General features: G+C 44.5%; 1 protein-coding gene across 1 annotated transcript in view; it reads right to left on the bottom strand.

Moving 5' to 3' along the window:
- scfd1 (sec1 family domain containing 1) overlaps positions 1 to 27,891 on the bottom strand; it is a 451,124-nt gene that overhangs the window by 215,204 nt on the left and 208,029 nt on the right. Inside the window, exons 15-16 of the mRNA XM_078233262.1 lie at positions 13,451 to 13,547; positions 12,611 to 12,681 (exon numbers count right to left, since the gene is read on the bottom strand). Of these exons, the coding sequence (XP_078089388.1) occupies positions 12,611 to 12,681; positions 13,451 to 13,547 (168 nt within the window). The remainder of the gene's footprint in view (positions 1 to 12,610; positions 12,682 to 13,450; positions 13,548 to 27,891) is intronic.

Raw genomic sequence — 27,891 nt, 5'->3', positions numbered from 1 at the left:
ATTGGTGCCCCTCTGGTTCAGGTGCACCCCGTCCTGTTTGTACAGGTCCCACCTTCCCCAGAATGTGTTCCAATTATCCACGTATCTGAAACCCTCCCTCCTACACCATCCCTGCAACCACATGTTTAACTGCACTCTCTCCCTGTTCCTCAACTCACTATCACGTGGCACCGGCAACGTACCAGAGATGACCCATGTTTTGTCTTGGCTCTCAGCTTCCAGCCCAGCTCCAGAAATTCCTGCTTTAAATCCCCGTCCCTTCTCTTACCTATGTCATTGGTACCAATGTGTACCACGACTTGTGACTGTTTCCCCTCCCCCTTCAGAATCCGGAAAACACGGTCTGAGACGTCACGGACCTTGGCATCCGGTAGGCAACATACCATCCGTGAGTCTCTTTTGCTGCCACAGAACCTCCTATCTATCCCTCTAACTAACGAGTCCCCAATAACTATTGCCCTCCCGCTCTGCCCCTTACCCTCCCGAGCCACAGAGACGGACACAGTGCTGGAGATCCTCTCACTGCGGCTCACCACTGGTGTGTCATCCCCCTAAACCGTATCCACAGCAGAATACTTGTTGCTAAGGGGAACGACCACCGGGGATCCCTGCACGGACTGCTTCCTCCCAGCCCCTCTCACCGTCACCCATCGGTTTTCATTCCTCGGAGTAACTGTATTCCTAAAGCTTCTGTCTATGGCCACCTCTGCGTCCCTAATGATCCAAAGATGTGCGGGTTAGGTTGATTGGCCATGCTAAAATTGCCCCTTAGTGTCCTGGGATGCGTAGATTAGAGGGATTAGCGGGTAAAATATGTAGGGATATGGGGGTAGGGCCTGGGTGGGATTGTGGTCGGTGCAGACTCGATGGGCCGAATGGCCTCTTTCTGTACTGTAGGGTTTCTATGATTTCTATGATCCTAAGTTCATCCAACTCCAGTTCCCTAACACGGTTTTGGAGGAGCTGCAGATGGGTGCACTTCCCACAGGTGTAATCAGCAGGGACACTGTCGTCGTCCCTCACCTCAAACATAGTGCAAGAGGAACATTGCACTGCCTGCACACCCATCCCCTCTAGATACCTTGCCAGTACCAGGTAGAAACAGCAAAAATGAATTAAACTCACCCCTGCTCGCCCTTTCTGCCTAGGCCCTGTGAGCCAAAGCCTTATAGCTCACACTCTGCTTCCCACTCACTACACTGCCCGCTCCCGACGCTGCCCGCTGTATACTGCAGCCTACCTTTTATACTTTGCGCGCTTAAAAAACCCTTCCCAGACTCCTTAGCAGCCCACTTCCAGTTTTCACTTTAAACTTAAAATACTACTGCAAAAGTAAAGGCCAAAAGAAACACACACTAGCTGACTAATTAAATAAATAAACAATTCAATTAATCTCTCACCAGCACTGCTGCCTCCAATCACTCCCTCTCAGCTTGATCCAGTGGAACAACTCACCACTATCTCCCTTGACTCCTCCAGTGTTGCTAAATCAGACTGTTTATCCAAGATCCAGTATAGGACAAGCAGAAACTTAATCCAATTATATACTGGGAGGACCAAAGCCACTATTCTCAGTCCCTAATCCAAAATCCACGGGAAGCAGAAGATGTGTTCTATTTGGAATTCCAAAGGCTTTCAAGAAGGTATCTCAAAAAAGGTTAAGTCATGGGGCAGCACAGTGGTTAGCACTGCTGCCTCACAGCACCAGGGACCTGGGTTCAATTCTGGTCTCGAGTCACTGTCTGTGTGGAGTTTGCACATTCTCGCCGTATCTGCGTGGGTTTCCTCCGGGTGCTCCGGTTTCCTCCTACAGTCCAAAGATGTACGGGTTAAGTTGATTGGTAATGCTAAATTGACCCTAGTGTCAGAGAATTAGCAGGGTAAATATGTGGGATTGCAGGGATAGGGCCTGGGTGGGATTGTGGTCGGTGCAGACTCGATGGGCTGAATGGCCTCCTTCTCCACTGTAGGGATTCTATGATAAGAGCCCATGTTCTTGGAGGTAGTATATTGGCGTGGATCGAGAATTGGCTAATGGGCAGCAAAAAGTGAGTGGGGATAATGGTTTCTTTTCCAGGTTGATGACCTGTAAACAGTAGGGTTCCACAAGGATCAGTGATGGGACTACAACAGTTTACAATATATAAATGACTTGGAGGAGGGAAGCGAATGTACTGTAGGCAAATTTGCAGATGACACAAAAATAAGTGGAAAGGCAAGTTGCAAGAGGGATGCAAACATTTTATAAAGATATTGATAGGTTATGTAAGTGGGCAGAAAGTTGGCAAATGGAGCATAATCTGGAAAAATATGAAGTTGTTCATTTTCACAGAATCCTACAGTGCAGAAGAGGCTCTTCGGTCCATCAAGTGTGCACCGATGCATGAAAGGCCCTGACTTGCCCACCTAATTCCACTTGCCAGCACTTAGCCCGTAGCCTTGAATGTTATGGTGTGCCAGATACTCATCCAGGTACCCCGCTAATTACCTTTCACTAGCCAGAGAAGGACACATTTATCCTGACCACCTGCTTTGTGTCAATCAGCCAATCCTCAATCCAATCCAATACTCTACCCCAATCCCCGCTGATCTCACCTTGTAGATCAGTCTTTTATTTGGCACCTTGTCAAATACCTTTTGGAAGTCTAGATATACCATATCCACAGGTTCCCCACTATCTACCTTGCTGGTTATGTCTTCAAAGAACTCGAGCAAGTTTCTCAAGCATGACTTATCCTTCATAAAACCATGCTGACAATGGTAGATTGAGCTTTGCCTTTCCAAATGCTTATTCATCTCCTCCTTACTAATTTATTCCAGCAACTTCCCCACCACAGAGGTCAAGCTAACTGGCCTTTAGTTTCCTACTTTTTGTCTCTCTCCCTTTTTGAATAAGAGCACATTAGTGTGTTCCCAAACCATAGGGACCCCATCAGAATCCAGGGAATTTTGAAGTATCACAACCAATGCAACCACTATCTCTGCTGCCACTTCCTTTAATACCCTCAGGTGCAGGCCATCAGGTCCTGGAGACTTATCTATCTTTGATCCCATTAGTGTATTCAATACCTTCTCCCTCGTGATGGTTATTGCACCAAGTTCATCTGCATAAATGACAGTTTTTGGAACTAATCTCTCCCGTGAAGACAGAGGCAAAATATTGGTTTTGTGCCTCTGCCATCTGTGTGCCCCCCATTAATACCTCACCAGTACTGTCCTCTAAAGGGTCAACATTTACTTTAGCTATTCTCTTCCTCTTTATATGTTGAGAGAAGTTGAGAGAAGTATGTGTGTTTGGGTTTTCTGCTAGTTTCCTTTCGTAGTTGATCTTAGCTCTTTTGATTCTTTTTTTTAGCCTTTTGCTGAATCTTAAAGTTCTCCCAGTCCTCCAGCTTACCACTAGCTTATGCAGTTTGGTATGCCCTAGTTTTTGCCTTTATGTTCTCTTTGACTTTCTTGTCGAGCCATGGAACGTTTTTCTTCCTTTCACAATTTATTTTCCTCTCAGGAATATAATTTAATCGAGAGGTAATCAATATCTCCATGAACATCTGTCATTGTTCCTCAACTCTCTTGACCTCAATTATTCATGCCCAGTTTACTTGGGCCAACTCTTTCCTCAGGCCTAGATAATTACTTCTGCCCAACGCTAAAACTCTAGAATGGCACTCTGTCTTCTCTCACTCAATCTGAATTTGAAATTCTACCATGCTCTGATCACTCTTTCCAAGAGGATCTTTAACAAGGATCTTTATCAACCCTTCTTCATTACATAATACTGAATCTAAAATAGCCTGCTCCCTGGTTGCTCTAAGAAACAACCCCTCATACACTCTACGAAATCTTCCCTGAGGCTACCTTTGCTAATTTGATTGACCCAGTCAATATGCATGTTAAAATCACTTTTGTGCCCTCCTCACAAACCCTCATTATTTCTTGGTTTATACTATGCCCCACTTTGGAAGTATTGCTCGGGAGCCAGTAAATTATTCCTACCAAGATGCTTTTTCCTTTGTTTTTTATTTCTACTCCAATCGATTCAACATGTTTCCCTTAGTGCCAATGTCATTTCTTAATAAAGTCTTGATGCCACCTTTAACCAATAAAGCAACTCCATCCCCTGTTCCTTCTGGAATACTGAGTACCCTTGGAGATTCAACTCCCAGTCCCGGTCCCCCTCTAACCATGTTTCAGTAATCCCCACCAAATCATACCCATTTGTCTCGATTTGTGTCGTCAACTCTTACCTTATTCTGAATACTGCGTGCATTTAGGTACAAACTTTTAAAATATGTCCTACTGGTTTGTCTTTCCATTGCAGGATTTTTTGCGCACTTTTCATATATTTCGACCTTCTTTACTAATCTTTGATGGTAGTTAGATGGCCCTGCCTGTTCATCCTATTAACCTCTAAGTTCTGCCCATATACTAACCTGATGCTTTGGTTCCCATTAACCATTGTTCTTCTTTTCCCCCCTCCTCATTTGTTAGTTTAAAGACCACCCTATTTATCCTTTCCACTGGAACATTTATCCCAGATTGGTTCAAGTGGAGACTGTCACAATGATAGATCACTCCTGTTCCAATGCTCCATGAAATGGAACCCCTCTTTCCTGCACCACTCTTTTAGCCACGTGTTTACTTCCTTAATTTTTTCATCCCAATGCCAATTTGCACGTGGCTCGGGTAGTAATCGAGAGATTATAACCCTTGAGGACCTGTTCTGTAATTTAGTTCATGGTTTGTGATAATACCCAAACAGGTGTTCTTTCATACTCTTGCCTAAGTTGTTTGTCCCATTGTGGACCACAACAACTGGATCCTCCCGCTCCCACTCCAATATCCTTTCAAGCTGGTCAGATATAGAACAAAGAACAATACAGCACAGGAACAGGCCCTTCGGCCCTCCAAGCCCACGCCGCTCCCTGGTCCAAACTAGACCATTCTTTTGTATCCCTCCATTCCCACTCCGTTCATGTGGCTATCTAGATAAGTCTTAAACGTTCCCAGTGTGTCCGCCTCCACCACCTTGCCTGGCAGCGCATTCCAGGCCCCCACCACCCTCTGTGTAAAATACGTCCTTCTGATATCCGTGTTAAACCTCCCCCCCCCCCCGTCACCTTGAACCTATGACCCCTCGTGAACGTCACCACCGACCTGGGAAAAAGCTTCCCACCGTTCACCCTATCTATGCCTTTCATAATTTTATACACCTCTATTAGGTCACCCCTCATCCTCCGTCTTTCCAGTGAGAACAACCCCAGTTTACCCAATCTCTCCTCATAACTAAGCCCTTCCATACCAGGCAACATCCTGGTAAATCTCCTCTGCACTCTCTCTAAAGCCTCCACGTCCTTCTGGTAGTGTGGCGACCAGAACTGGGCGTAGTATTCCAAATGCAGCCGAACCAACGTTCTATACAACTGCAACATCAGACCCCAACTTTTATACTCTATGCCCCGTCTTATAAAGGCAAGCATGCCATATGCCTTCTTCACTACTTTCTCCACCTGTGACGTCACCTTCAAGGATCTGTGGACTTGCACACCCAGGTCCCTCTGCATATCTACACCCTTTATGGTTCTGCCATTTATCGTATAGCTCCCCCCCGACGTTAGTTCTACCAAAATGCATCACCTCGCACTTATCTGGATTGAACTTCATCTGCCATTTCTTTGCCCAAATTTCCAGCCTATCTATATCCTTCTGTAGCCTCTGATAATGTTCCTCACTATCTGCAAGTCCAGCCATTTTAGTGTCGTCCGCAAACTTACTGATCACCCCAGTCACACCTTCTTCCAGATAAGAACATAAGAACATAAGAAATAGGAGCAGGAGTAGGCCATCTAGCCCCTCGAGCCTGCCCCGCCATTCAATAAGATCATGGCTGATCTGACGTGGATCAGTACCACTTACCCGCCTGATCCCCATAACCCTTAATTCCCTTACCGATCAGGAATCCATCCATCCGCGCTTTAAACATATTCAGCGAGGTAGCCTCCACCACCTCAGTGGGCAGAGAATTCCAGAGATTCACCACCCTCTGGGAGAAGAAGTTCCTCCTCAACTCTGTCTTAAACTGACCCCCCTTTATTTTGAGGCTGTGTCCTCTAGTTTTAACTTCCTTACTAAGTGGAAAGAATCTCTCCGCCTCCACCCTATCCAGCCCCCGCATTATCTGATAAGTCTCCATAAGATCCCCCCTCATCCTTCTAAACTCCAACGAGTACAAACCCAATCTCCTCAGCCTCTCCTCATAATCCAAACCCCTCATCTCCGGTATCAACCTGGTGAACCTTCCCTGCACTCCCTCCAATGCCAATATATCCTTCCTCATATAAGGGGACCAATACTGCACACAGTATTCCAGCTGCGGCCTCACCAATGCCCTGTACAGGTGCATCAAGACATCCCTGCTTTTATATTCTATCCCCCTCGCGATATAGGCCAACATCCCATTTGCCTTCTTGATCACCTGTTGTACCTGCAGACTGGGCTTTTGCGTCTCATGCACAAGGACCCCCAGGTCCCTTTGCACGGTAGCATGTTTTAATTTGTTTCCATTGAGATAGTAATCCCATTTGTTATTATTTCCTCCAAAGTGTATAACCTCGCATTTATCAACGTTATACTCCATTTGCCATATCCTCGCCCACTCACTCAGCCTGTCCAAATCTCTCTGCAGATCTTCTCCGTCCTCCACACGATTCACTTTTCCACTTATCTTTGTGTCGTCTGCAAACTTCGTTACCCTACACTCCGTCCCCTCCTCCAGATCATCTATATAAATGGTAAATAGTTGCGGCCCGAGTACCGATCCCTGCGGCACGCCACTAGTTACCTTCCTCCAACCGGAAAAACACCCATTTATTCCGACTCTTTGCTTCCTGTCGGATAGCCAGTCCCCAATCCACTTTAACACACTACCCCCAACTCCGTGTGCCCTAATCTTCTTCAGCAGCCTTTTATGGGGCACCTTATCAAATGCCTTTTGGAAATCCAAAAACACCGCATCCACCGGTTCTCCTCCATCAACCGCCCTCGTCACATCTTCATAAAAATCCAACATGTTCGTCAAGCACGACTTTCCCCTCATGAATCCATGCTGCGTCTGATTGATCGAACCATTTCTATCCAGATGCCCTGCTATCTCCTCTTTAATAATGAATTCCAGCATTTTCCCTACTACAGACGTTAAGCTGACCGGCCTATAGTTACCCACCTTTTGTCTCCTTCCTTTTTTAAACAGCGGCGTAACATTAGCCGTTTTCCTATCAACCGGCACTACCCCAGAATGCAACGAGTTTTGATAAATAATCACTAACGCATCCACTATTACCTCTGACATTTCTTTCAATACCCTGGGATGCATTCCATCCGGACCCCGGGACTTGTCCACCTTCAGTCCCATTAGTCTACCCAGCACTGCCTCTCTGGTAACATTAATTGTATTAAGTATTTCTCCTGCTGCCAACCTTCTATCGTTAATATTTGGCAAACTATTTGTGTCCTCCACCGTGAAGACCGACACAAAAAACTTATTTAAAGACTCAGCCATATCCTCATTTCCCACTATTAACTCCCCCCTCTCGTCCTCCAAGGGTCCAACATTCACTCTAGCCACTCTATTCCTTTTTATATATTTATAAAAACTTTTACTATCATTTTTTATATTAATTGCTAGCCGAGCTTCATAGTCTATCCTTCCTTTCTTTATCGCTTTCTTAGTCTCTCTTTGTTGTTTCTTAAATTTTTCCCAATCACTTGTTTCTCCACTATTTTTGGCCACTCTGTACGCAGCTGTTTTTATTTTAATACTCTCCTTTATTTCCTTCGTTATCCATGGCTGGTTCTCCCTTTTCTTACAATCCTTGTTTTTTGCTGGAATATATTTTTGCTGAGAACTGAAAAGGATCTCCTTAAAAATCCTCCACTGTTCCTCAGCTATCCTACCTGCCAGCCTGCTCTCCCAGTCTACCTTAGCCAATTCATCCCTCATCCTATCATATTTCCCTCTGTTCAAACAGAGGACACTGGTTTGGGACCAAACTTTCTCCTCTTCCATCTGAATCAGAAATTCGACCATATTGTGGTCACTAGACCCAAGAGGGTCCTTCACAATAAGATCCTTAATTCTACCTACCTCGTTACACAATACCAGATCCAAAATAGCTCGTTCCCTCGTCAGTTCCGTAACATGCTGTTCAAGGAAACTATCCCGACAGCATTCTAAGAACTCTTCCTCCATTCCACCCTTACCGACTTGAGTCTGCCAGTCAATGTGCATGTTGAAGTCCCCCATGATTATTGCCGTTCCGTTTTTACACGCATCCCTTATCTGCTTGTTTATAGCCCTCCCTACCTCAACATTATTATTTGGGGGCCTATATACCACACCTACTAGTGTCTTTCTCCCTCTACTATTCCTCATCTCTACCCATAATGATTCCACGTTTTGTTCCTCAGAGCCTATGTCATCCCTCAGTACTACCCTGATATTATCGCTTATTAATAGCGCGACCCCACCACCTTTTCCTTCCTGTCTATTCTTCCTAAACGCCTGATACCCCTGGATATTCATCTCCCAGTCCTGGTCACCTTTCAGCCACGTTTCTGTAATGGCCACTAGATCGTACCCACTTGTGCTGATTTGCACCATCAACTCATTTACCTTGTTCCGAATGCTTCGTGCATTCAGGCAAAGTGTCCTTATTCCAGCTTTTATCTGGACCCGCTTTGATGAGTCGCGAACACCCTCTCCCTCTACTCCCTTATCTAAATTACCGCCTTCATTCACTTGCACCCTCTCCTCTACCATTAATTTTGTAATTCCCCTTACCCCTGCATCCTCCCCCCCATCAATTAGTTCCTTGATCCTAGTCAACTCATCTAGCTCCCCTCCCCCCAACCTATCTAGTTTAAATTCATTTATATAAATCACAAACAGCAGAGGTCCCAATACAGAGCCCTGCGGAACACCACTAGTCACAGGCATCCAGCCGGAAAAAGACCCTTCCATTACCACCCTCTGTCTTCTGTGACCAAGCCAGTTCTCCACCCATCTAGCCACCTCCCCCTTTATCCCATGAGATCCAACCTTTTGCACCAACCTACCATGAAGGACTTTGTCAAACGCTTTACTAAAGTCCATATAGACGACATTCACGGCCCTTCCCTCGTCAACCATTCTAGTCACTTCTTCAAAAAACTCCACCAGGTTAGTGAGGCATGACCTCCCTCTCACAAAACCATGCTGACTATCGTTAATGAGTTTATTCCTTTCTAAATGCGCATACATCCTATCTCTAAGAATCCTCTCCAACAACTTCCTGACCACGGACGTCAAGCTCACCGGCCTATAATTTCCTGGGTTATCCTTCCTACCCTTCTTAAATAACGGGACCACATTAGCTATCCTCCAATCCTCTGGGACCTCACCTGTGTCCAGTGACGAGATAAAGATTTGCGTCAGAGGCCCAGCGATTTCATCTCTCATCTCCCTGAGCAGCCTGGGATAGATTCCATCAGGCCCTGGGGATTTGTCAGTCTTTATATTCCCTAAAAAACCTAACACTTCCTCCTTTGTAATGGAGATTTTCTCTAACGGGTCAACACTCCCCTCCGAGACACTCCCAGTCAACACATCCCTCTCCTTTGTGAATACCGACGCAAAGTATTCATTTAGGATCTCCCCTACTTCTTTGGGCTCCAAGCATAATTCCCCACTTTTGCCCCTGAGAGGTCCGATTTTTTCCCTGACAACCCTTTTGCTCCTAACGTATGAATAAAATGCCTTGGGATTCTCCTTAATCCTGTCTGCCAAGGATTATGTCCCTCACTCTGGCACCGGGTAGGCAAGGATTATGTCCCTCACTCTGGCACCGGGTAGGCAACATACCATGCGGGGCTCTCGATCCTGCTTACAAAGGATGCCATCATTCCCCCAAATTATGGAATCCTCTACAACTACCACTTGTCTTTTTGCTCCCCCCTCTTGAACGGTATGGGAGTTGTGACACCCGGTGTCATCGTCGATGCAGCGCTTTGACTATATTCTGCTTCATTGCTGCTTGTGCTCTTCTCGGTACAGAGTCATGTAGTCTCATGTGATATGTTACTGGTAGTTTACCAATGACATTGCAGTTGAAAAGGTGTTTGTATTCTAACATTTCTGAGGCCTGGTGTTGCAGCGCATGCACCTCTGGACCAAGTTGAATAAGCCATAGTGCAAATGTTTGTCCGAAGGCCCAGCAGTGGCCTTACGTTTTGGTCAGCTATATGACTGTTGAATAATCTGCCAAACACTGTTATTGTTCTAAAAAATTATGTATCATATACAAGGATAGAACCTGTGTGCAGTGGAAGGTAGTGACACCAGCAGTGCAGATGGTTTGCTCATCATAGAACATGAGGACAACCTGTGTGTTAGGGTCCAGTGCTGCATATGGGTCTAGTTCCTGTAGCAGTCCGCTGGGCAACATATTACACTTTGCTCCAATCTTTACCTTCAGTTTTGCTTTGCTGCAAAACATGTTCAAGGCGGTGAAGGTCCATCTTTTACTGTGAGAGTGAGACTGTCACAGAAAGGTATTGTTGGGGGCTCAGTGGTTTGGCTGCTTTCACAGAGCTCCAGTTCATTCACTTGCTGATGCTCCTACCCTTGCAGAACTGACCGATTACAATGTGGCTGGTGGCAATGGAAGGCTGCTGTGGTTTCGATGTGCAGCATTTTGCGAAATGATTCCACTTGCCATATTTATTGCTGTGTTTACCATACACCAAACATGCTGTTCTGTTCTGAGGGCGATGGCCACGGCAGTTGGGGCAGGATGTGCCCTGTACCTCAAAAACTTCCATTTCCTGCCTAAAATCTTTGCTTTTTTCAGACTGATTGTATAGCATGCAAATACGAATGGCTGTTTGTTGTGTTAAATCTTTCTCTCAACAGCTGCTTGCAAACAAGATCGCTGCAGACCCCGAAGACTATTTGATCTCTGACTACTCATTGGAAAGGGTGCCAAATGCACACTTTCAAAGTTGCCATAGATGACTGCATTGATTGATCTGCTCTGTGGTTTGCTGAGTTAAACGCATGCCTGTCGTATGTTACATTCTGCACCAGAAGGCAGATGTTTTGAATCTTTTTTAGAATTAATTCAGGATCCTCTTGCCCCTCTTCCATTTGAAAAACAAACTATTCAAACTTCTTGACAGCCTCGTGGCCCACTAAGGTGTAAGCTTGTATTTTTTTGTCAGATAATCTGGCACCACAGTAAACACACCACTCCATCTCAAGCTTTGCCTAACCGTCTGCAATGTTTTGATCAAACACAAGTGGGTCATAGATCATAGAATCCTATAGTGCAGAAGGAGACCATTCGGCCTATCGAGTCTGCACCGACCACAATGCCACCCAGGTCCTATCCCCATAACTCCATACATTTAGCCTAGCTAGTTCCCCTGACACTAAGGGGCAATTTAGCATGGCCAATCCACCTAACCCGCATATCTTTGGACTACGGGAGAAATTAAGGGCTATGGGGAGAGAGCGGGTAAATGGAGTTGAAATCAACCATGATTGAATGGTGGAGTGGACTCGATGGGCCGAATGGCCTTACTTCCGCTCCTATGTCTTATGGTCTTATCCCAGCATGCCCCAAGAGCTTCCACAGCCCAGCATTTCCAGTTCTTCGGGCTGAGGATGGACCCGGTGTTCTTATGTAAAAAGAAAACAGTGCGGAAACCCCAATCATATGACCAAAGATCGGGACACCGTAATTTGAGAAGAGTCACAACAGCAAACAGGGAGAAGTCCCAATTAAATGGGGGAAGGAGCCACCAAGAGGTAAAGACTATTGGTAGGAACCAGTGAGCAGCAGCAAGGAAAGCAGCTCCAAACAGGGCTGAGATTGGCAGATTTTAAGTATTGAGAGGTCAGAAGAATCCCAGGAGATCTGAGAAGACAATAGAAGGTTGGCCATCCCATGCTACGGGCCACTGAGGCAAAGGTAAGCCTTTGAAGCAGTAATGTTTTACTCAGCGCAGCCAAAGAGCTGAAACTGTGCTTGAGGGATTCCTGAAGTGCAGACACAGGAATCTAGTGAACCGAGTCTCGGGAGATGAGATTGAAACCCTGCGAGGGGAGCCATTTTTGAGACAGTCCGAGTCAGAGCAACTTTTGGAGAGAATTCCAAGCCTAGATCTTTGAAGGTGAAGACTAAAATCCCACGTCAGATGGGGTTTTAATGAGATTGGGTGACTAATAGCATTAACTGACATCTGGGTGGATTGCTGAGAAATCTATGGGATGCATCTTGGCCACAGTTGCCATTTGTTGTGCAGTGTAGCGTGTTCGACCACAGGATGATATTATACTGTCTTCTGACTTTGTAAAAAGGGAGTTTTGTAAATTCGGAATTCGTCCCAAATATTGTTATTTTTAATTTTTTAAACCATAGAAGAAAAATTCAACAGAGACAGAATAATGAAGATCATGGAGAGACCTAATAGGAGTATTTAATGGAAGGGTTTCTATTATTCTAACAGTAATTCACCTTCTTTTGCATTATGTCAAAATTTTTCAATGACCAAGTAATCAAATACAACTGACCTCTGAAGGTGGCTGTGGTGAACTGATGTAGGAAATGATAAACAGCCTCATCTTATCTTCAGGGGTACCTCCTAAAAAAATGAAAGTAAAACATTCTTTAGCACAGAAGAATGATAGGGACTATATCAAAAATACCTTACATTGCACATAAATGGATATGACTGTGCAACAGAAATAATTTTAAATAATATTACGATTCAAATACTTAGGCAATTTTATTGCAAAGTATTTTTCTACTTTCCCATCAATTTTGAAGGCAACAAAAGGAAAAACAAATAATTTACTGCACTTCAGAATCCCAGAGTAAACTCTCAGAATTATATTTAGGGCTTGAAAGACACAAATCACATGCCAGTGTTGGCTGGATAATGCCACACTGCAATGCACTGTAAAGCCAACATTTACTGCTGCTGCTGAATGGAAGGTTGTAGTTCATTCCCTCACTATATTGACTACGCTGCTATAGGAAGGAAAAGATTAGAATGAGAGGTATATTCAACCCAGGAGCTCTGAAGCACTTAATGCAGGCATTCTTGTTGTAGGCTGGTTGTTCACCCTCTCAAAAGACATGCATGCAAAAGACCTGGAAGGATTGGGGAAATGGAACCTGTGAGGTAATAAAATGATGGGTGTGTAATGAAAAAAATATATATTTACTGACTTCAGGATAAAACTTAAATTTCTTGAATTCTGTAGTTAAAATATTTCTATAGCATTTACTGTTAATAACTTTGAAATATTTGCACAATTTAAATACAAATTCAACTAAAATGTTGTGCAGAATGCCGATAATAAGTATTTGCAGCTGATTTAAAGATCAATTTTTAATGTAACTGTTACCATCAGGATCCGAGATCATATCTAGTAGGGACTTGTCCAACGTAGACTTGCTCATCAATTTTTCTTCAAATTCAAAATAAACATCCAACTTTCGAGCCTATCAGTAAAATGATTAACATTATCATCATAAGGATTTCCACAAGGTATATGATCAGCTAGATGAAAATAATTTTGTACCGGATAAAATTCACAAAAAATTTTATTTCAACTTGGTGGCTGATGCCAGTAGGGGAGTTTTACAGATTAAGCAGAATCACAAAGTTATTATTCAAAAAATATAATACAGAATATGGATTGCTTGAATGCAGGAAAAGCAAACAGAAAAACAGAAAAAAATGATCAGATGAAGAGTGACTGGTAGCAAAAGTGCAATTTCAATAAAAAATTTGCAAGCATCTACAAAGTTAACATTGATGCATGAAACGTTTTATTCCAACTCAATAGTTAAATGTTCTTTCTCACTTTCACCTGGAGCCTATTAGACATAACTAAAGGACACACAAAATAAACTGCAGCTAGAGTCCAACCTCTGTAACGCAGGTTAAATTCCTCCATCTAGTTCATTTCTCAGACCACAAATCTGCTAGTCTTTGTGCAGTTTTGTACTGTTGACTCTCGCTAACTTGGAACTTGGTTGTTGCTGTACAAACGTTTCATAAGATATTTATAGCTACAGACAAACAAAGTAAGCTTTCACTCTATCAGACTCAGACTAATCTAGATTCAAACAACAGGCATTAGAAGTGAAAGGAAATAGTGTTCCAAATGAACCACACCAGCCAGTTCCTGTGAATTGAACCACTGAATATTTTAAAGTCTGTTCATAGATAGGTAACCCATAACACACATCTATATAGAGGAATTTAAATTCAAGCAGCGGAACTCAAGACTCCCACTACTAAGAAATGAAGGCTAACATCATAAAATGATAGAAGCAAAGGGAAATAATTGAGGGACAGGAATTATAGCATGCTGCCAAAGCGCCAAGAATAGATCAGCTTACATAAGTAAACAGGTACTCTTCAGGGATCCAGGGAGATCATTGTGTTTAGCCTGGCTTGCACACAAGTCTTTAAACTATATCAGATGGTGTTGCATTTTTTTTGGGTTATGATGCAACAGATTTTCTTACAAACAAACATTTTGTTTGACTGACTTCTTACCAAAGACAGCCATTAAGAGGAATTGAAGAAGCAGTTGAAATAATTCCAACAACTTGTATTACTGCCTTTAATATGATAAATTGCTCCAAGGCATTTGAGGAGTGTTATGAAACAAAATTTGACATCAAGACATCAAGAACTAATAGGACAGATGACCAAAAGCTTGGTAGTAAGATAGGTTTTCAGGACAACATTAATGGAGAAAAGAGGGAGCAAGGTCTAAGGAGAGAATTTCAGAGCATTTGGTCCAGGATGCTGAAGAGACAGCCACTGACGATGAAGCAATTAAAATTGGTGATGCACAGGGGCCAAAATTAGAGGAGTGCATACTATCTTGGGCAGTTGTGGGGCTGGAAGATACTACAGAGTTACGTAGAGGTGAGCCAAAGGAGGAATTTGAAATCAAGGTGTCATTTAGCATACAAGTGGTGCTAGCATATTGGGTGAATGTTAGTTGGACTTGGACAATTTTGGATGATCTTAAATTTGCAGAGGGTAGAACATGGAAGTTAGTCAGGAAAATGCAATGGAATAGTCAAATCTGCGTGGGTTTCCCCCGGGTGCTCCGGTTTCCCCCCACAGTCTGAAAGACGTGCTGGTTAGATATGTTGACCCGACAGTCACCAGACTGTGGCGACTAGGGGAATTTCACAGTAACTTCATTGTAGTGTTAATGCAAGCCTTACTTGTGACTAATAAATAAAGTTTAACTTTTTAAACTTTAAATTTAGAGGCAATGTGACTGGGAATTGCAACAGCAAATGATTTGATGTGAGGAGAGAGATGGGCAATCATAGAATCCCTACAGTGCAGGAGGAGACCATTCAGTCAATCGAGTCTGCACCAACCACAATCACACCCAGGCCTTATTATCTGTAACCCTACATATTTAGCCAGCTAATCCCCCTGACACTAGAGTCAATTTATCATGGCCAATCAACCTAACCCGCATATCTTTGGATGGTGGGAGGAAACCGGAGCACCCGGAGGAAACCCACGCAGGCACTGGGAGCATGTGCAAACTCCACACAGACAGAGACCCAAGGCCGGAATTGAACCCAGGTTCCTGGCGGTGTGTGGCAGCAGTGCTAACCGCTGTACCACCGTGTCGCAATGTTACAAAAGTTACAATAGGTGGCCTTAAAGATGCACGGATTTGTGATTGGAACATTGTTGCAAACAGTCTGGTCAAGTTTTAGACAGGGAAAGGAATTGATTTGTGGCTGGGGAACAGAGTTTGTGGTGAGTCATAGAATCCCTATGGTGCAGAAAGAGGCCATTCAGCCCATTGAGTCAGCAGCAATTCTCTGACAGAGTATCTTATCCAGGCCTTTTCCCTTGCCCTATCCCCATTATCCCATACATTTACCATGGCTAATTTATCTAACCGACACATCTTTGGACTGTGGGTGGAAACTGGAGCACCCAGAGGAAACCCACATGGACATGGTCTCGGCTATTGACAATGGCTCTCGTCTCCCTAATATTTGGTGGGAGAAAATTTCTGTTCATTCACTACCGGATGCCCAGCAAGCAGTCTGACAATTTAGAGACAGTGGAAGAGTCAAGAGAGGTGGTGACGGTTCCTCCCAAAACTTTTGTCCGCCCATTGCAACTTTGACCAGTAGCTTTCGCAATTTAAAACACAGACTGTGGACAACAACAAAGTAAGGTAAATTAGCCATAGTCCCAGATGACCATAGGCTCTAACTGGTGGTGATTTAAGCAGAGAATCCCCACACCTCAGGTGAGGGACAAAGTTGAGAAGCAGCATCGTCACAAATAACCTCAGCAGGTACGGGAATTGAAACTGCGCTGAAGGGCATGACGAATGTTGAGGTCAGGAATGGGTGTGTGAACGCTCCAGAGAATGTCAGTGAAGGAGGAAGTGTTGGATATCTTAAATTGCATTAAGGTAGACATGTCCCCAGGGCCAAATGGGATCTATCCCAGGTTACTGCGGGAGGCAAGGGGAAAATTAGCTGGGGCCTTAACAGATATCTTCACACCCTCTTTGACCATAGCTGAGTGTGGTGAACCATAGATGGTTACCACTATGGGTACTTGTACATATGTTACTCTTGTTACTGTTGGGTGTTCCACCTGTTATTATTGTTTATGTGGTACACTCCATTCGACTCCGCCTTCTTACAGGAGTATAAAGGTCACTGCTACTTCCTAGTAGCCCTTAGTCTGGGATAATATTGTTAAGTAGTGTGCTCCAATCTTGTTGTGAATAAAAGCCTTTATTCCCGGGTACGTCCTAGCCTCCCGTGTGAATCAATCGTGCATCACTGAGGTTCCAGAGGACTGGAGAATAGCCAATGTTGTTCTCTTGTTTAAGAAAGGAAGCAGGGATAATCCAGGAAATTATCAGCCAGTGAGCCTGACGTCAGTGGTAGGGAAGCATTTGGAGAAGATACTTGAGGGACGAGATATATGCACATTTGGAGGAAAATGGACTAGATAATGACAAGCAGCAAGATTTTGTACGGGGAAGGTCATGGCTCTTAATTGAGTTTTTTGAAGAGGTGACAAAGATAATTGATGAGGGAAGGGCTGTGTATGTAGTTTATATGGACTTTAGTAAGGCGTTTGACAAGGTCCCACATGGCAGACTGGTACAAAAACTAAAATCACATGGGATCCATGGTGGGCTGGCATATTCAGAACGGTTTGTCACAGAAGACAGAAAACAGCGGTGGAAGGGTGATTTTCAGAATGGAGATCTGTAGCTAGTGGCGTTCCACAGGGATCAGTGCTGGGACCTTTGTTGTTTGCAGTATATATAAATGATCTGGAGGAAAATATGGGTGGTCTGATTAGTAAGTTTGCGGATGATTCAAAGTGGAGTAGCTGATAGTGCTGGAGATTGACAGATGATACAACAGGATATAGATAGATTGGAGACTAATCCGGACAAATAAGATGCCATCCAGATAAGTGGCAGATGGAATTTAACCCTGAAAAGTGTGAGGTGATACATTTTGGAAGGAATTATTTGACAAGAAAGTACTCAATGAATGGTAGTACAGTAGGAAGTTCTGTGGAACAAAGGGACTTTGGCGTGTTTGTCCACAGATCGCTGAAAGTGGAAGAGCATGTTAGTAGGGTATGAAAAAGGCATATGGGATACTTGCCTTTATCAATCGAGGCATAGATTACAAAAGCAGGGAAAGAGTTGTATAGAACTTTGATGAGGCCACAGCTAGAGTACCGCGTGCAGTTCTGGTCGCAACATTATCAGAAGGGCGCGAAAGCTTTGGAGAGAGTGCAAAGAAGGTTTGCCAGAATGTTGCCTGGTCTCGAGGTTGTTGACTATGAGGAGAGGTTGAATAAACTAGAAGTGTTTTAACCAGAAAAACAGAGACTGAGGGAAGACCTGACGGAGGTTTAAAAAATTATGAGGGGCATAGAACAGCGTGGATAGTCAGAGGCTTTTTCCCAAAATGTAAGTGTCAATTACAAGGGGGCACAGGTCCAAGGTAAGAGGAAGAAAGTTTGAGGGAGATGTGCAGGGGAAGTTTTTCACGCAAAATGGTAGTGCCAGAGGACATGGTGGAAGCAGGCACATTAGCAACATTTAAGAGGCATCTGGATGGGCACATGAATAGGGAGGGAATAGAGGCATAGAGGAAATAGAGCAGAATTTATTTTTAGTTCAATTAGGGCATCATAATCGGCATAGGTTTGGAAGGCCAAAGGGTCTGTTCCTGAGCTGTACTTTCCTTGGTTCTTTGTTCTAACATCATGGTGATTCTTCTTTGCACTCTCTCCAAAGCTTCCACGTCCTTCTGGTCGTATGGCAACCAGAACTGTACACAATACTCCAAATGCGGCCAAACCAAGGTTTTATATAGCTGCAACATGATTTGCCAGCTCTTATACTCAATGCCTCTGCAAGCATGCCATATGCCTTCTTAATTACCTTGGCCACCTGTGTTGCCAATTTTAATGAACACTCAAGAGCAGAGTGTGGGTTAAGCAGCTCTGTGAGATGTACAGCAAAATGCTAGGTATCACATTCTGGGGATGCCAAGCCCCGAGACTGAGCAGCTCTTGTCCCATTTAGCACCAGCCTGTTCACTTGGGTAACCTGGGGGTTCAGTTGCTTGGTCCCAGGGATGGGAGTTAGGTCAAGTGTCAGGAGAATGGGAGGCTTTAAAGGGCCTTTGGCCACTTTACGAGATCCTGGCACAACTGGAGAGTTCCAGCTACCTGTGCTAGTTGGCCCCTGAACTTGGGCCGGCCTGGGATAACAGGAAGTTGGCCTTCTGACAAGGGGGTCTCCCACATCCATATTGGACATGGTTACAGTACAGTAGTCATGTGGGATAAGCATGGGGTTGGAGTACCTCTGCTGGTGTGTTGAGTGATAGTTTCTGTGCCTTTTGGGAGACTACTGCCCTCTGGAGAACGGTCAGCTCTCACTGCACTTCTAGGTAGCTTATCAACTGGGTGATGCATGACCATCACCTCCTTTGAGGCCAATTTGGGGGCTTTTCTGCTCCATTTTTATTTTGGTCTAACAGTAGTTTGTGAAAACAATCAGTGATTTCCTGGCCAGAAGCTTTGGCTTTGGAGCTCTCCTAACATATTCCATGCTGTCTGGAACATGGTCTAGGGTATTTATGAATTCCTTAGACCTCCCCTTAAATCTAAAAAGGTGGGTTTGGGTAGCCAGACTTCCTATACACCCAGCAGAAGTGTAGGCTTCTTATGGGTTAACTCTGGGTGATGTAAATTCCTCACCAGATAATATGTTCATGGACTTTCCAGGCATCTCTCTTTCTAAAAGTGAAACTAAAGTTTTGGACAGCCAGACCTCCTGGTCCTCCTGCAAGGGTTTGGGCTCCTGGTTTTTTTAAAATTGGCTGGCCAGGTCTGGAGACTTTCTGGGCCAGAACAAAGGTTTCCACTAGTTATACTGAGGGCAAGTCCTTTGCCTTTTCTTCTCTGGATTTAATCCTGTTTTCTTTCTGACTGTTTGACTGCATGGGGCACCTCACTATTTCTTTCCCTGCTTTTCAGGACTTCTGTGGTCTCTATTCAGCTCGGGGATATTTGGAAAATCTACTTCAGATTTTAGGGACCTTCTCTGGAGCCTGTTTAATTTTACTGGCCTGACTTTGGCCTTGCTACCTTCAAGCACCCAAAATCTGTGGGGGCTGTCCTACCCTTTTAGGCTTCTGGTCCACCTCTAGCTTTCTGCCCTTCAACAGATTTCTGTTACTTGGTCTTGGCTTCTTTCAAGTTTATTGGCTGAATAACAGTCTTTTTAAATTCAGGTAGCTTTTCTGGAGCCACCTTATTCCGGAAGGGTTCTTTCATCACCTACAGGGTCTTTGAACTTTTTTCAACCTTCTGTGACCTGACAGAGTTTTGCTGAAATTGCATGGGTTGTCCAACCTTTCTGGACTGCTCTTGTTTCCTGGGACACAGTGCTTGGAACCCCACCAAGGTACTTCCTCAATTCAGTTTTATCCCTCACCTCTTCTTGGAATTCCCTTTTTCTGTAGGCTGGTCTAAAACTATAGGGGTGATGACAACTTGGCTAACAGCTGAATCATTCCCAATGAGGAACCCTGATTGCAGGATTCTCCGTCTTACCAGAGCGAGATTTCCACAATGGGAGAAGGCACGTAGAGCGAATTATTCTGGGAGACACAAGTTTCAAGGTTCCAGCAATTTGCAATTTTTGATGAGGACCAGAGTTCTTTCTGCTGCCACTGGCTCAATGGTAAGATGGTGGACAGCACAGGCTGCTTGTCTGGAGCTGCTGTTTCCATCAAGGGCTCAACAGCGACTGACCATAAAGGTCCAAAGACAGCACAGTTAAAAAAAGTCAGTTGGCTCAAGTCTTGGTCAGGTAATAGTTTTCAGGTTGTTAAACGAGGTCCTCTTGTTAAAATCAATGTAGAACATAGAACATAGAACGGTGCAGCACAGAACAGGCCCTTCGGCCCACGATGTTGTGCCGAGCTTTATCTGAAACCAAGATCAAGCTATCCCACTCCCTATCATCCTGGTGTGCTCCATGTGCCTATCCAATAACCGCTTGTGTTAGAACAGTTAACGCAGAGCCTATCAGCAACATTATTGGAGCTTACGATATGTCAAAGATTTTGTTCAAATTTGGCTGGAGCAAACCGACCGCATGATGGGTCATTGTGTCAGCTTGGTTGGAATATTTATGCTATGTAAGGAGTGTTACACTCCAGACATTTGAGGAGTCAGCCTTTGTTGATTTTGAAACAGTTTAGAAACCTCTGGAAGCCAGCATGTGACTATCTGGAGCCACCTTGTCAGTTCAGCTATTGCCCATTGTTAAAGGATTTTAAAAACTGACTTTAAAAAATGGTCCGACTGACGAAGATAAACATATAAATATATATATTCTTTTCCTTCATGTCTCAACCGCGAATCTCCAATTTTGAATACTGCTAAAAGAAACAATGTTGACACTTTTCATCTTGCAGTCATCAGGACAGATGTGAGAACAGTAAATTTCAAAGGGGACAACAATTTATACTACACAAGGGAGTTGATTGTTCAAGTCCACTTTAATGAGTACGAGGTGGCAGGAGGGGAGCATTTTAGTGCTAACAACCACAATACAATACGATTTAAGTTTGTCAAGGACAAGGAGAAAGATGGTCTGCAAAACATGGTTTTGGATTAGGGAAAGGCAGATTTTATTAAAACAAGGCAGGAACTGGCCAAAGTAGACTGGTAACAGCTACTTATGGGAAAATCTAGGGGGGGGGGGGGGGATCCAGAGAACTCTGGATGTCGAGGAATATTCAGGAATAGATAAGAAAGAGAGGTTTTTAGCAGATACAAAGAGAGCAAATCAGCAGAGGCCGTAGTGGAATATAGAAAGGGCAGGGGGAACTCAAGAAAGCAATTAGGAGAGCAAGGAGGAGGCATGAAAAAACACTGGCAGGTAAGATTAGGGAGAATCCCAAGATATTCTATCAGTAGGACGTGGAGGCTTTCGAGAGAGTGCAGAGAAGGTTTACCAGGATGTTGCCTGGTATGGAGGGTCTTAGCTATGAGGAGAGATTGGGTAAACTGGGCTTGTTCTCCCTGGAAAGGCGGAGAATGAGGGGAGAGCTAATAGAGGTATACAAAATTATGAAGGGTATAGATAGGGTGAACAGTGGGAAGCTTTTTCCCAGGTCGGAGGTGACAATCACGATGGGTCATGGGCTCAAGGTGAGAGGGGCGAGGTATAACTCAGATATCAGAGGGACTTTTTTTTTTTTTTACACAGAGTGGTGGGGGCCTGGAGTGCGCTGCCAAGTAGGGTGGTGGAGGCAGACACGCTGGCATCGTTTAAGACTTACCTGGATAGTCACATGAGCAGTCTGGGAATGGAGGGATACAAACAAATGGTCTAGTTGGACCAATGAGCGGCACAGGCTTGGAGGGCCGAAGGGCCTGTTTCCTGTGCTGTACTGTTCTTTGTTCAGTATATTAAGGGGAAAGAGGATAACCAGGGAAAGAGTAGGGCCCATTAGGGACAAGGGGACAATCTGTGCGTGGAGTTGGAGGACGTTGTAGTATTAAACGAGTACTTCACATCTGCCTACACTCGAGAGAATCACTGAGCATTAGAAAAATTCAAAGAACATGGAAAACACATGCCAATTATTACACAACTAGCAATAACAACAAATAACAGTAATTATATCATTCATATAATTCATTTATCAATTCTATTAGATTTTCTGTGGTGAAGAGGAGGATATGAACATTGGAAATGGAACATTTCTTACTTTTTCCACCTATTATCAGCATTAAGTAATCCAATGTCAATTACAGGCTGAATTAGATAAAGTTCTGTGTATTCAGGAATTCAGTATTCAGAACAATGCGTTAACTTGAATTTATTACATCAATGTGACAACCCCATTTGGCCAGAGCCTCTTGAAGTGAGACTGCCAATTCAGTTCTGAATTATGGGCCATTTCGAACAAAGAAAATTACAGCACAGGAACAGGCCCTTCGGCCCTCCAAGCCTGCACTGACCATGCTGCCTGACTTAACTAACACCCCCTACCCTTCTGGGGACCATATCCATCTATTCCCATCCTATTCATGTATTTGCTCCTCAAAAGTCACGACTGTATTCCTTTCCACGACCTCTCCCAGCACCCACCACCATCTGTGTAAAAAAAATCTGCCTCATACATCTCCTTTAAACCTTGCCCCTCGCACCTAGTAATTGACTCTTCCACCCTGGGAAAAAGCTTCTGACTATCTACTCTGTCCATGCCCCTCATAATCTTGTAGACTTCTATCAAGTTGCCCCTCAACCTCCGTCGTTCCAGTGAGAACAAACCAAGTTTCTCCAACCTCTCCTCATAGCTAATGCCCTCCATACCAGGCAACATCCTGGTAAATCTTTTCTGTACCCTCTCCAAAGCCTCCACATCTTTCTGGTAGTGTGGCGACCAGAATTGAACACTATATTCCAAGTGCGGCCTAACTAAGGTTCTATAAAGCTGCAACATGACTTGCCAATTTTTAAACTCAATGCCCCGGCCAATGAAGGCAAACATGCCGTATGCCTTCTTGACTACCTTCTCCACCTGCATTGCCACTATCAGTGACCTGTGTACCCGTACACCCAGGCCCCTCTACCTATCAATATTTTTAAGGGTTCTGCCATTTACAATATACAGTGGAACCCCAATCTTCCGCGTCCCAATTTAGCGCGAAATCGGATATGACGCGATCACACGGTGGACCCTTTTTTTTGCTATTTCCGGTTTAGTGATTTAGCGCGACCCCGATAACATTAACGATAACGTTTTATGGACCCGAACTATCACGTTAAAACGGAGCTGCACTGTATTTCCCATCTCATTAGACCTTCCAAAATGCATTATCTCACATTTGTCTGGATTAAATTCCATCTGCCCAAAGTCTCCAACTGATCTATATCCTGCTGTATCCTCTGATGGTCCTCATCGCTATCCGCAAATCCACCAACCTTTGTGTCATCCGCAAACTTACTAATCAAACCAGTTACATTTTCCTCCAAATCATTTATATATATTACAAATAGCAAAGGTCCCAGCACTGATCCCTGAGGAACACCACTTGTCACAGCCCTCCATTCAGAAACGCACCCTTCCACTGCTACCCTCTGTCTTCTTTGACCGAGCCAGTTTTGTATCCACCTTGCCAGCTCACCTCTGATCCCATGCAACTTCACCTTCTGCACCAGTCTGCCATGAGGGTCTTTGTCTAAGGCCTTACTGAAGTCCATGTAGACAACATCCACTGGCCTACCCTCATCAATCATCTTTGTCACTTCCTCGAAAAACTCGATCAAGGTACAATAAATTTAGACAAAGACAAAAAAATCAAATTAGGGTTGTCCTAGCTTATTTCACATAGAATTTTGGTGGTCACGGGAGAAGGAAAACTTCCATTTCAGTAGTTTACGCTGTCTCAAAACCAGGGCATGGGTTGAAAAGACAATGTTCTAAGCCACTCTGGTCAATTCTGCACAACCACAGTTGTCCCTGAATTGGAACACAATCTTCTTTTTGAGTTTAAGAATTTTATACATTATTGGATACAACATAACCATTAAAAGGATTTAAATATTTGATCAAGTTTTACAGTAGAAAGTTATGGAAAATCTACTCTTTGAAATTCTCCATCTAAATGAGACAGAGATACAAAGAACAAAGAATAAAGAAAATTACAGCACAGGAACTGGCCTTTTGGCCTTCCAAGCCAGCACCAACCATGCTGCCCAACTGAACTAAAACCCCCTACCATTCCAGGGACCATGCCCCTCTCTTCCCATCTTATTTATGTATTTCTCAAGACGCCCCTTAAAAGTCACTATCGTATCTGCTTCCAGTACCTCCCCCAGCAGCAAGTTCCAGGCACCCACCACCCTCTGTGTAAAACACTTGCCTCGTACATCTCCTTTAAACCTTGCCCCTCACACCTGAAACCTATGCCCCAGTGATTGACTTTTCTGCCCTGAGAAAAAGCTTCTGGAGAGAGTGAGGGGGGAGTGAGGAGGGTGAGGGAGTGCGGAGGGTGACGGATGGTGACCAGGTTTACCAGGATGAGAGAGTGAGGAGGGAGTGAGGAGGGTGAGGGAGTGATTATTTAATTTGATTTATTTAATTATTTTTCAGTTAAATTTGTGAAAAAAATCGGAGGTTTTTTTTCAAAACAGGAAGTAGGCCCAGCAGCAGCCTGGGAAGGTTTTGGAGGGTTTAAAAGTAGGCCGCACCGTTGAGCGGGCAGCGTCGTTAGCGGGCAGTGGAGTGAGCAGGGGGCAGAGTGAGAGCTGAAGGGCTTTGGCTCAAAACGGGCTTCGGCGAGAACAGGCAGAGGCGAGAGTAGGTTTTTTTTTTCTTTTTCAGAAAGTTTATTCATGTATTTCCCCAGAGAAAAAAAAATATGCCAGGCAAGATGTTGGAATGCACCTCTTGCAGGATGTGGGAGATCAGGGAGACCTCCGGTGTCCCTGACGACAGCACCTGCAAAAGATGCATTCAGCTGCAGCTGCTAGCAAAGCGTGTTAGGGAACTGGAGAAGGAGCTTGATGACTTCCATCTAATTCGGGAGAATGAGAAGTATATAGACAGTAGCTTTAGGGAGATAGTTACACCTAAGCAGCAGAGCACAGGAAATTGGGTTACTGTAAGGAGAGGAAATGGCAGTGTGAAAGGACAGGCAGAGCAGGACATACCCTGTGGACATACCCCTCCACAACAGGTATACTGAATTGGATACTGTTGTGGGAGATGCTTTACCTGGGACAAGCTGCAACAGTCGGAACTCTGATACTGCGTCTGGTTCTACAGCGCAAAAGGGTGGGATGAAGAAGAGGAGAGCAGTAGTGATAGGGGACTCAATGGTCAGAGGTACGGACCAGAGGTTCTGTGGTCGGGACAGAGACTCCCGCATGGTTTGTTGCCTCCCAGGTGCCAAGGTCAGCGATGTCTCTGATCGCGTGCACAGCGTTCTAAAGAGGGAAGGTGATTAGCCAGATGTCGTGGTACACGTCGGTACCAATGACGTGGGAAGGAAGAGTGAGGAGGTCCTAAAGAGTGAGTACAAAGAGCTTGGAAGGAAGTTAAAAAGCAGGACCCCGAGGGTAGTAATCTCAGGATTGCTACCTGAGCCACATGCCAGTGAGGGCAGGAGTAGGATGCTTGGGCGGATAAACACATGGCTGAGGAACTGGTGCAGGGGGCAGGGTTTCCAATTCTTGGATCATTGGGACCTCTTTTGGGGCAGGTGGGACCTGTACAAGAGAGACGGGTTACACCTAAACTACAAGGGGACCAATATACTTGCAGGGAGATTTGCTAGTGTTATTGGGGAGCGTTTAAACTAGATTTGCAGGGGGGTGGGAACCGGAGTGCCAGAGCAGATAGTGGAGCGGGGTAAAAAGACAGGTTAGTACAAGCAAAATCACAAATGGAAGGATAGAGTGTGGTGGAAATAATCTTTTGAGGTGTGTCTATTTCAATGCCAGGAGTATTGTGGGGAAGGCAGATGAGCTGAAGGCGTGGATAGACACGTGGAAATATGACATTATAGCCATTAGTGAAACTTGGCTACAGGAGGGGCAGGACTGGCAACTCAATGTTCCAGGGTTCCAATGTTTCAGGCGGGATAGAGGCAGAGGGATAAAAGGTGGGGGGGTGGCATTGTTGGTCAGGGAAAATGTAACAGCGGTACTCAGGCAGGATAGATTAGGGAGCTTGTCTACAGAGGCCCTATGGGTGGAGCTGAGAAACAGGAAAGGTGTGACCACATTAATGGGCTTGTATTATAGACCACCCAATAGTCAGCGAGAATTGGAGGAGCAAATCAGCGGAGAGATAGCTGACAACTGCAAGAAACACAAAGTTGTGATAGTAGGAGATTTTAATTTTCCACATGTAGATTGGGACTCGCATACTGTTAAAGGTTTAGATGGGGTAGAGTTTGTAAAATGTGTTCAGAAAAATTTTCTACATCAGTATATAGAGGTTCCAACTAGAGAGGATGCGATATTGGATCTCCTATTGGGAAATGAGTTAGGGCAGGTGATGGATGTGAGTGTGAGGGAACACTTTGGATCCAGTGATCATAATGCCATTAGTTTCAACCTGATCGTGGATAAGGATAGATCTGGTCCTCGGGTTGAAGTTCTGAACTGGAAAAAGGCCAAATTTGATGAAATGAGAAGGGATCTGGGAAGTGTGGATTGGCACAGGCTGTTCTCTGGTCAGGATGTAAATGGAAAGTGGGAGGCCTTCAAAGGAGACATTTTGAGAGTGCAGAGTTTGTATGTTCCTGTCAGGATTAAAGGCAAAGTAAATAGGAATAAGGAACCTTGGTTCTCGAGGGAGATTGTAACACTGATTAAGAGGAAGAGAGAGTTGTATGAAATGTACAGGCAGCAAGGAACACATCAGATGCTCGAGGAGTATAAAAAATGCAAGAAGCTACTTAAGAGGGAAATCAGGAGGGCTAAAAGAAGACATGAGGTTGCTTTGGCAGACAGAGTGAAGGAAAATCCAAAGAGCTTCTATAGGTATGTTAGGAGTAAAAGGATAGTGAGGGATAAAATTGGTCCTCTTGAAGACCAGAGTGGTAGACTGTGTATGGAACCAAAAGAGATGGGGGAGATACTAAATGGTTTTTTTGCATCCGTATTTACTGAGGAAACGGGCATGGAGTCTACGGAAATAGGGCAAACTGGTAGGGAGGCCATGGAACCTTTACAGATTAAAGGGGAGGAGGTGCTCGCTGTCTTGAGGCAAATCAGAGTGGATAAATCCCCAGGACCAGACAGGGTATTCCCACGGACCTTGAGGGAAGCTAGTGTTGAACTTGCAGGGGCCCTGGCAGACATATTTAAAATGTCGGTATTCACGGGGGAAGTGCCGGATGATTGGAGGGTGGCTCATGTTGTTCCGTTGTTTAAAAAAGGTTCCAAAAGACATCCGGGAAATTATCGGCCAGTAAGTTTGACGTCGGTGGGTGGGCAAGTTATTGGAAGGTGTGATAAGGGATAGGATCTACAAATATTTGGATAGACAGGGACTTATTAGGGAGAGTCAACATGGCTTTGTGCGTGGTAGGTCATGTTTGACCAATCTATTAGAGTTTTTCGAGGAGGTTACCAGGAAAGTGGATGAAGGGAAGGAGGTGGATGTTGTCTACCTGGATTTCAGCAAGGCCTTTGACAAGGTCCCTCATGGGAGGTTAGTTAGGAAGGTTCAGTCGCTAGGTATACAT

This window comes from Mustelus asterias, chromosome 18, assembly GCF_964213995.1.
Source record: "Mustelus asterias chromosome 18, sMusAst1.hap1.1, whole genome shotgun sequence".
NCBI classification, from domain to species: Eukaryota; Metazoa; Chordata; class Chondrichthyes; order Carcharhiniformes; family Triakidae; genus Mustelus; species Mustelus asterias.
The sequence above is the reverse complement of the archived record's forward strand: the minus strand, read 5'-3'. Positions and strand labels throughout refer to the sequence as shown.